The following is an 11,519-nucleotide window of genomic DNA, read 5'->3' as shown; positions in this document are numbered from 1 at the left end:
TTGTGATAAGGGAAATGAACATGAAAAGTCAGAATAAAAATAATAATTATAATTACTAGAAACATCGTATTTTTATATTAAAATGGCATATGCAATTAAAGGAAAGGTTAAAGAAAGAAAGTAAATGATGCTATTAATATTTTAGTAACAGAAAACGTTATATTTCTAAATAAGAAATGAAAAATACAGTGAAAATATTTTCAATAATTAATTACAATGACCTTTATTCCAGCCAGATAAAATAACGTTTTATACGAAGATGTCTTATTATACATTTTTGTAATTTATTTTTTAAACAATACATAAAATGATAATATAAAATGATCAAATAAAACATGACAAGTGCTGCACTTTATCTTATATCATCATACTTTCAAAATTCAAGACATTAAATTAACAAAATTATGAAAACACACATTTCTATTCACACCTAGAATTCATTTGGAGGTAATATAGTCAAACTTACTTACTCATGATTTTATATCATTTTAATATCTCAAAATTTTTAAAGTAAAGTACACTGCACATTATATGAAATAAAGTTATATAATTACTGTGTTGTGAGTTTTGTCAACAATAGATTCATAATAAATCATCTGAACGTAAATGTAAAGGTGGCTGCCTAGTACATTGTCACCATCTAGTCATGATCTAGGAGTTCTTAGAGGATTATTAAGGTACACGAAATTACCCTTCCTCAATAATTGTATATAAGATGCAAATTTCTGTATAGATAAGATCAGTGTGTTCAGTGTCCCTGGAGAGAGACCATTGACAGTATATAGTCCAGCATTATAGACATATAATACACGACTTTCGTGCTGTATTATAGACACGTTCCTTACTGCGAGAGCAACACTATTTTATAGTTCGATGTGTATCTACACAAAGTAATGCGTTTCATACTCATTACAGCAAAGTGGATAGTGTATTTAAAAAATCGGCCATATCTTATAGTTACAGTATCAGATGTAAAAGCTTGACAGATACAGTTCATAAACTACAATGTTGATCAGATCACGTATGTGAGAGAGGACAATTACCCGTAGCGCGGCCCCGCCCTGTCAGATTGTAGAACAGCCTCTCGAACCAAGGTGGCCAATCGCGCGCCGTCACACGACATTGTCCTCAATGAAAAGCATTTGACATTGTAAATATTATTGCAGTTATCTCAACTCGTCATATCGACTGCGCTGTGCCAGACAACTCGACCAGGAACTGTGTGATAATGGACACAGCTCCAAGCCTCGACCCCTCGGGCCTGAGTCCCGACCCAGTTAATTGTGCCACGGCAATCCTCAGCGTGTCCACTCATAATGATAGCACGGGAGGAGGAAGCAACGTTACCATGACGAGGGATGTTTCGTCTGCCCATAGTACTGATACACTAAATGGGTCCGGGGATAATACACAAACTTCTAACCCTGCCTCACCTTCTTCTGCAACCACCTCGGAACTTTTATCTGGCAAGAATCTGACTTTCTCGCCGGAACAGGTGGCATGTGTTTGTGAAGCCCTTCAACAGAAGGGTGATATTGACAGACTAGCCAGGTTTCTTTGGTCGTTACCTCCTAGCGAACTCTTAAGAGGTAGTGAGGCTGTCCTCAAAGCCAGAGCGACTGTTGCATTCCATAGAGGAAGCTATAGAGAACTATATGCAATCTTAGAAAGTCATGAATTCCACGACACAAATCATTCTTTTTTACAGCAGCTATGGTACAAGGCACATTATATGGAAGCGCAAAAAATCCGAGGAAGACCTTTGGGTGCTGTCGATAAATACAGACTGAGGAGAAAATATCCTTTACCGAAAACAATTTGGGATGGTGAGGAAACTGTATATTGTTTCAAGGAGAAATCTCGTCAAGCTTTAAAAGAGTGTTACAAACAAAATAGGTATCCAACACCAGATGAGAAGAGAAATTTAGCAAAAAAGACAGGCTTAACATTGACGCAAGTTAGTAACTGGTTCAAAAATCGCCGACAGAGAGATCGTACCCCGCAGCAGCAAACAGTTACTGGGTATGTATATATTATATATATATTACGGAAGAAAATATTTACCTACGTTAAAGGTGTTATTTTGGGTGAAAACACACTGCAGTCTACCAATGGTTGTTATAAGATCATAAAAGTTGCATACGCAATGCTGGCTAGGGGAGAGCCCGTCCGGGTAATATACACCTTTTATGTGTTGAAATATTTAAAAATTTCCTATCTAGATAAGCCCCATGTCATTATTTTATGAGCAATTTATTCACTTCCACGACACAAATGATATTAACATTAATATCATGTTTCGCCGACCAGTATCAAATGTTGGTATTATATTTTAAGGTGAATGCATTAATTTTCAATCGGCGACGCACTGATAGCTCTTGTGTTGTAATTAACCGCCTTTAATAAACCCGTCCTACGTAACTAGTGAGAAAACGGAAGGGCTAACCTATACTTCCAACACGTTTCGCATCAGTTCAGATTTCATGGTAGAATTTTAGAAAACATTAAAAAAAAATCCTGATAAATAGAAACACAGAAACATAAGCGATATCTAGGTTTTCACTGTGTGATAATAAGCATGAGATTCATTTTACACTCAAAATAATGCGACAGTATAAAGTTAAACACTTTATGCAACAATATTTAACACTTTTACGTTGCTTATATCAAAAGTACAAAGGACAGGAATTTAAAACAAATTATATTGTTACTGTTTTTGTTTTGTGTGTTGAATGGATTCCCAGATTGTATAAATTAAAATATGTGAATTAATGTTGTGATAAATAGAAAGACAAGGAAGATTTCGACTTACAAAATATAAAACCAAGTTGAATAATTATAAACAACAATACATATCTGTGAAGATAAACAGGAAACAAGACATTTCCGGATACTTCTACATACTAAATATTTCTCCTTACTTAAATACCATCCCGTGAAATTGATGATCATACTGGCTAAGATCGTGAAAAATGTCACCAGGTCTGCGAATCAAACTGATGGCAGTTCACAGTCTGTGTATGTCTGAATTATTTCAAATATGAAAACACCATTCACGTGCTGACATTTGATTAGCGAGGGAGTCTTCCATATTTTGAAATTCGAAAATTCAATTAAAAGTAAATATAAGGGTTTTTAATGGAGTGCTGCGTACCACCACATCGTTCGTCTATAGCCGTCTGTAGCTTATTGTTGTGTTCTGTGTAAATTGGGGCTTATAAGAAAGACCTTCATATTAAAGAATAAAACCCAAGTGGCCGTCACTTGTGTCGCCGGAATAACTCTCATTGACAGAAAGTGGACGTAGACCTGGGGACAATTGTGGAAAGATATTTTGGTGATTAAGTATGAAAATCTAATTGAGAGCGAAGTGTGGAATGTTTTCACGCTACAAACTAATGTCATTACTAGTCAGGCTGCGCCCATATCATCCTTGTTAGGGAAGAGCGAAGTACAATCGACACCCAAACACAGCACACTAATCTAATACAAAGGTATTTTAATGAAATTACTAAACCACATAGACATAAGATATTTGAAATATTTTTGTTCACGTTCATTGCATCGACTTTTTGGGTGTGCACAATTATGATAACATTAAATCCTGTATTCTGAGTGTGGCATTTTCTTTTACCGTGAAACGTAAATAGAAAAATATCTAAATTATATATGGTGTATCCATTGCATGTATTTGTTTGATATAATTACTAAATGCAAAAATTGTATAATTTCACATAAATGGAAATCTCTACGTATGTTCAATCAAAATAAAACATTTTTTAAAGAAATACAGGTTTGAAAAATAAAACTTGTTTCCGTTCAGGGAATTATTTAACTAATAAAACGTATTATATGTAATATTTTGAAAACAAAAAATGCATGAACAAATTTTTTTTTTATCTTTATAATTATTTTTTCGGATGTATCGATAAAACACAATTAATTTTCATTTATAAACAAAATATTTTCAATGAGTATATTAAATGCATTTTGTGTAATTCGATATTAAAATAAAATGACGGCAAAGGCAGACAAAAACAATGTATATAAGTGGTAATTATCCGAATAAAAACATTATAACACATGAACCGTTTATTTTTCAAGGTTTTCCCTTTAATTTTCCCCATAAGCATCAGTAATATTTTAATAGGTTCTGGGCTTATTTCTCCTCACACCCTTAGCTAGTAGATTTTATCTCGTGTCATTACGTCGTTAGAAGGCTGCTGTTCTTATGGTAATCACGAATCTGCATATTCCTCCAAGACCTTTGGTCCGGGTACGCTGAAAACCCACAGATTGAACAACATCTAGCTATTCGACGTTTATCTTTACAACAAATAAACTGTTTTGCATTTTAGATTTTTGTCAAATTATCTAAAGCAACAAACAGAACGTCTTTATATAAAACAGCATAACAATTGAAGCGCTACCGAACCATTAAATTAACAAGAAACTGTTTATTTCCGAGGAGAAAATATTTTGCAACCTTATCCCTGATCTTGATGATCCTCGCGATTTGTAATCACTAGATATAGGATGGTCCATTCAGTGTTTAATTGTCAAAGCCTCGTCAGTTGCTTGGTCTTTTTGCCTCTTCCTACCACCCCACCCGTGTAATCACGTCCCTTTGTGCTCTAATTCATTTGCATACCTCCTGGCAAAAACGTTAATGTGAAAAATCAAAATAAGGATGCGAGCTAAGTCAAACTCAGGTGAGTAGCCTCGGGCTTTGACAACCTCTTCCGACCTTATATTGAGGATAACACCGCTTGAGAGCAATCGGGGACACGAGGAAATTATACCCGACATTTTCCATACTAATTAATTTGAAATATAATTTTGCGCGACAAGAAGGGTATGATTATTCCCGCAGAGAAGCCCCGCTCGGTGTCTACAGCGGAACAGCTTCATCGTGCCATGTCTTTAACAGGAAACAGGGCATTCACTCCAAACTGTTCATCTCTAGCCATAATGAATCCTTACTCACCGGTTTGGTCAGCAATTACTTTTTTATAAATTATAGTTTTTACACACATATTAGTATTTTTATTTTGCTGTTCCCTGAGATATTTCCGACTTTTTTCTCATATTTATGTGTCACTTATTGTTTTATTAGAGAAGGATATTACAGGGTCTAGTTAGCACTTTTCTATAGTTGTAATACTGATTTTATTTTTTGTATTAGCCGGCTTAAAATTAACTCATATAGATTTAGACAATACATATCGCCGTTAAAGCTCTTTTCATGGAATATATTAGAGATTTTATATATATTGAATAAAATTTGTTGACAAAATTTGATGGTATTCGTCAATGTTTCTATATGCTTAGCTGACTTTGTGTTATATTATCACAAATTATTGATAAAGCTTTAAAAAACTATATTTAATTTGTGTGATTGCAAAACAAGAATATAGAAAGATGATATTACAATGAAAATTAAAGACATAATACAGAAACAGATGTAAATCATATTATAATAACTATATTTAGGAGCGGATCATTAAATTGATTTGGAATACAACTTTATTTCTGATTAATCCCCGCTTATATTAGCAAGGTATCCACCAGTCGTGAGCGGACTATCCACTTAATGCTATTTAATAGCCAGCAACACAGATCAATACCTAGACTACACACGGAAATGAAGTGGATTCGACTACTCAGTCTATCGCAACTATTAACACACACATTAATCAGTAATCAGTGGGGAGAGCTTTGACCACACCCCTTCTATTGTGATACCGCCCAGAATGACGGGAGGACAGGCGGTGTATTGTCATATTAGAATTAACCATTTTATAATTACTAGAAATGGTATAATATCGACAGGGAACATCTGGAATCAGGTTTAGAAATGTACATCATTCTCTGTTCATTGCCGGATCGATCAGACAGTTAGATTGTTTACACTTCGCCCATGTAACAGTTGTCCAATTTGAAAACAATTACGAATATTTCTGTCGATGTTAATATAACAAATCCAAATACATCTGAAGGATGCACTTTGCAGTTGTTGTAGCTTTGACCTCATACTTGATATTGATGACTGGTGTGTATTTATAATATTAAAACCGGTGACGAAGAAGATGCATATTTCCGGACAGTACTGTGGTGTCATTTAAATGTATGATTCACATACAGGTTTGGTATGTATCCGTAGCGGATATGCAACTTGACAATGTAAACAACGTAAATCATTTTATTTATTATATTTTTGTTTTGTTTTTACCTGCAAGACAATGGAGAAACTAACACATATAAGACAATATAAATTGATTATCACTTCCGGGTGTATACCCTTCCTTACTATTTATCTTCGCCGTCATAGCATGGAAAATAATATTTCTTAATTTGATATGATATGAATACACCTGGTATAAAAATTAAAAACATCTTTAGATAAATTTGCCCTGAATATTTCTGCTTGAAATTGGCCGGAGAAAATATCTGATATTGTTACTGGAGATTCTTTCAACTGGTAATGGGAATTAACAGCAAAGACTAATTAAAATTAGAACTTTATTGAAGAATGTTGCATGGGGATAACTGGCGGAATGTTTATTTTAATTCAATATCCATTAATTTACATTTATGCAAAATTAAGACAAACTATTCAGTCATTCAAAGGTAAATGAATTAAATATTTAAAAGACAGAGTGCGGGTCAGATGTGTGAATAAACTAAGAGTTTTTAGCGATCAGTCCAAAATATCAATAAATTTACATGCTTTTCTATGTAATCAGGATGTATTTGTTAAGTTATGACTTGAATGTCGTAATCGGTTTATGATTGTCAGCGATAGCGCTGAATTTGCAGGTTGAAAATGTCATTAAACATGCGGCAAAATTAATAATCAAATTAAATAAGTCAGTAATTTTTTTGACAATTAAGTTTAGATTTTTTCAGTGATCATGTTGGATTCGTTAATTACCAAACATTAATTGTTAGTAATCATGTTGTATTTTTTCCGGTATATTTGTTACGTAATTACTTTTGTCGCTAATGATGTCGATTTTTGTCAGTAATTAAGTAGGATATAGGTTTAAAGATTTGTCTGTAATCTGGCAGAGTTGTCTGTTGTTAAGATTAATATGTCAGTTATGTTGTTATGGTCAGTAATCGCGTTGCGCGTTATTCCATTAGAACAGTAATTATAGGCTGGACTTTGAACAAGACTTATATCTTGCATTTCCTATCCTTAACAATCCCATATAACATCGAGACAAAACAACAACTTTATAATCCAACAATGTCGTACAAGTGTCTACCACTTAACAATATTGTAAAATAGAAAGCATCGTTGACAAAAAATATAAGTGGTTAGTTATCAAAATCAATGTATAGCATTAAAACTAAGAGAAACTTTAAATGTAAAGATATATGTTATTTTAAATATGCTCCACCGCCAACAGAGCATAAACGATACTCATCATCTGAACAATTACTGATGTCGAATCATGTATATATATGTCTAATTAATACAAAAATTGATATAAAATAATTTGTTTTGCTTCATTCCATATAGGGCATATATAAGTAACTTTTGTATCTGAAGAAATGCTAATTCGTCTGCTCCTTTTGAAAGAGAAAAGATACTGTTCGTCAGCAATAAAAAATCTTTAAAGGTAACGATAAAATAAATACAAATATAAGATTTGTTATTTTTAAGAATTTAGAATTATTATTTTGTGAAATTGTCTGTGTTCCTTTTAATATTTTGATGATTTTTATTTTCATTACTGCGGCATCATGATTTATCAGTTGAACAAACATATCATGACTTTTGATATATCATACATGATAAATATGAGAAATATTGTGTCGATCACGATCAGGTACCAGTGAGTAGTTCACCGTGTGTGCCCTATAGTATCGTACGCGCAACAGCCGGGTTTTATTTCCCCTGTACTGGGACATCACCATGCATGGCTAACTCGGCGGTATCAGGTGACCGCAGTTGACGAGATTCTGACAGCCCACTGTCTTCATGTTAATTCTCATATTTCCATTTCTTGATGGCAAACGTTTTCCGATTACTGAGATAAGTCAGTTTTGCATAATACTGAGTCGAATAATTGCTGGATTCGATTAATATTTATTTTCATACTGAGATTTGGTAACATATGGTTTCATAACATCTCCTCGAAATATATTGCTTTTTACGATGAAATATTTTTTTATATAAATATGTTAACTTTTGTAGCTGATATGGATTACAACCTTTTCTCGCGTTACCTAACCACGTGGTAAAAATATGTTGCAAATTTTAATGATGTGACATATTTATCATTTACATATTTCAAGATGAAATTATTTGCAGAATTTCGTTAAAGGACATTTATTTTTTCGCTGCTACAAACTTATAAATTTTTCAAGGAAATGCCCCAGTAATAGAAAAAAATAATGTTTTTCTCCAATGACATACAATATACTAGATATAACTATTTACATACGCACATTTTTATCTAACTGTTATACTTAAGAGTAAACTTGTATGTTATTTTCGAAAATATTTCTTTAGATTTCTTGTATCTTGATACGGCCACGGTTATAAATATATCATAAAGAATCCTTTGAAATTCAATAGAATTTTTTCTTAAATACTATATTCCTAATAATTTTGTATATGACTTTCTTTGCATTTAAAGTAATTCTGTCGCCTCTATGTATTTCTGCAATTTGTCCTTAGATACATGTACAGCTATACTGTATAGCCAATACGATATTGTGTATTCCGTAGACAGGGATTCATTAGTTAAAGAAGTAAATTAGAAACAAAATTAATCCAAAATGTTGTCTTATCCATATTAATACCAAACACGTTATGAAGTTGATAGTTTATGATTTATAAAATGAGGTATAAAAACAATTAACGAAAATATTTTTCAAAATGGTAAAGAGGTTTGGTAGAAAAGAAGAGAATATATGTTAATAACTAAAATTAAATTTACTCTCTATTTATAAATAATTTCTATATCACTATGTAGAATAACATAAACCGTATTGACTGAACCAAAGGCTTAGCGTCTCAAATGACTTGTGGTTTTCTTTCTCTAGTTATCTGATGGTGCTGCCATTATATGAAAAACAGGGTATTATTTCCCCTCGTCTCTTTATTTCAACCCATAAATTTTATTTTGTAGGCAAAAATTCAGTGTTAAATGTTTTTGCACTCAATACTGTATTTAGTTTATAAACAATATAAATCACTAGACAAGAAATCAGATCGACAATATTTGTAATTTCAACTAAAGTGTTTATTCTTAAAGCAATCTTATCATTAACAAATTTATTGATCGGATTTGAAATTTTAAATCTAAGTTTGATACATAAAAAATCAGCTAAAGGCTTTTCACTTTATTTATAACTTGTTTGAATACCTCTATTCTCTCTGAAGTAACTTTAGCAACTACGGTTAATTTTTACCAAATAGGAAAAATTGATTTCATCCAAATACAATGTATGCTTAATTTTGAGGTAGGTTTGCAAAAAATTCTTCACATGCAGGGTATGCGGCTGCTCTCCGAAACTTAATGTCGAAGAGATTATTTTTAATTTATTTGATATAAACTAATCCATTTTGTAGATTTGAAGGGTAATTTCAAATAAAAAAAAAGAAGGACGTCTTTTTATACGTTTTTCTTTTCAATTGTCATATCGGAATGTTATTGTCTTTACAGGAATAGTTTGGAAATATGTTTTTGGTGTCGGTATTCAACTTATTGATAAACATAAAGTTCAAAGGAAATATGTAAAAATCAGGTTGCTTCACATGTCTGACTTACTTGTGGTGATATTCAAATATTGTTAAAATATTCTAAGGATAGTCTGTTACACTGTACATTGGATATATTAAAAAATACTGAGCATTTTTTAAGGTAGGTGTTGATCAAGATCTTAAATATAATTAATTATACACGAACAAGTGTATCGCCCTCGTAAAAATGCCAAGAGAATTTTGTCATGTAAATATCCTAGGTATTTTTAGGGTTTGGTTATACAAAGGCAGACACCGTCAGGGCCAGTTATGAAAGAGCATGTACGTGAGGGTGGTATAGTATAGCAGAATAAACATGAATGAAACCATGGACATTATTAAGTATCAATAGTTAAAATGAATCTAAACTTAGACACCAGTATATGTATATATTTATAAGCAAAAACTTTCTAATAATCATTCTACATTTGTTTGTGTTGTTTAAGTGCAAGACCAGTCTGTTCGTATCCCGTATTATAAACATTCTTTTGTAAATACATACCAAACAAACAAACAAAAGAGCTGGGTCTGATAAATAGTTATCAAAGTTATTTAAATCATTTTATATTACACATATGTATACGCGGAATTTCTCTTGGTATTGTTGTAAGTTAAAGTGTTATATGTCATGAAATCTCTAACATTTTACAGGGATAACTCATTGGAAAAAATAAAAAGATATGTCAATATGTACAATTAATATATACTCTGCAGGGATTAATAAAATAATTCGGGTACATATTGAGATCCATTTAAATTCTCTCCTTTTAACCTTATAGTACATGTCATTCATGGGCAGAATAAGGACCATTATATTTGTATATTGAAGTGACAGGTGACAAGCATTGTAATATAGTGGAAGATTTATAGGTAGTGTCATAAATGGTATCATCTTTATCTCTCCTCGCAGAATCGCTCACACCATAACTCAAAATCACGGAATTTCAGAATATTAATACGAAATAAATGTCCCTTTTGTCAATTGATTTCAGTTCAAAGTAAATAAAGGTACAAACTGATACATCCCGAATAACTTTATCTGCAATGGACGATTTTCTTCTCTGTGAGATACCAAGAAAAGAAAACCTTAATTTTCTTTATTGGCTAAACACGTCGTTTAAAATAAATAAACTTATACCATATAATTCTTAAATGGACACCAGAACCCCATGCTAGAGATAGTTAGGCTGAAGAAAAAAGTAATTATGTATACAACATTCCACATTCCGGTGAGAATGGTGATAGCGAGCCCTGTAGCCGTCGGAGGTGATGTTTGCCAGAGACAGACCACATCTACGTAAAAAAGTCGTCCTTGATAGGGAAATGTAGGACAACCAAACCTAGGTACACATGGTCAGAGATAACTACTTCAATCCAGATATTGTGAGACAAACGTTTTGAAAGTTAGTTTTTATTACACATCCATTCAGTTAAGATTAGTAAAGAAAACATATTTCATGTTTCCCTAATTGTTTCTTTCATATATTTAATCAGTTATTTGTAAAACAACGGTAACGAAAGATATTATGTATATTGTACCTTGATTTTTTTAATTACTAACGGCAAAACATAGTGTATGAATACATATTTCATGTTTCCCTAATTGTTTCTTTCATATATTTAATCAGTTATTTGTAAAAAAGCGGTAACGAAAGATATAATGTACATTGTACCTTGATTTTTTTATAACTAACGGTATACCTTGTTGTATGTACGGCAGGCTGGTTAGGTTTAAATATTTGTTTTTAGTATAGATTAA

General features: G+C 32.3%; 1 protein-coding gene across 2 annotated transcripts in view; it reads left to right on the top strand.

The window, feature by feature from the left end:
* Nucleotides 1–814: 814 nt before the first annotated feature.
* Nucleotides 815–11,519, top strand: part of LOC138318006 (homeobox protein SIX2-like) — a 29,180-nt gene continuing 18,475 nt past the window's right edge. The window contains exon 1 of one of the 2 annotated variants that reach the window (XM_069260018.1): nt 815–2,022. In XM_069260018.1, coding sequence (XP_069116119.1) covers nt 1,229–2,022 — 794 coding nt within the window. In that variant the 5' untranslated portion in view covers nt 815–1,228. The remainder of the gene's footprint in view (nt 2,023–11,519) is intronic. The other variant, XM_069260019.1, reaches the window with a different exon arrangement.

Source organism: Argopecten irradians, chromosome 3 (assembly GCF_041381155.1).
Source record: "Argopecten irradians isolate NY chromosome 3, Ai_NY, whole genome shotgun sequence".
Classification (NCBI taxonomy): Eukaryota; Metazoa; Mollusca; class Bivalvia; order Pectinida; family Pectinidae; genus Argopecten; species Argopecten irradians.
This window is presented reverse-complemented; position numbering and strand designations above follow the sequence as displayed.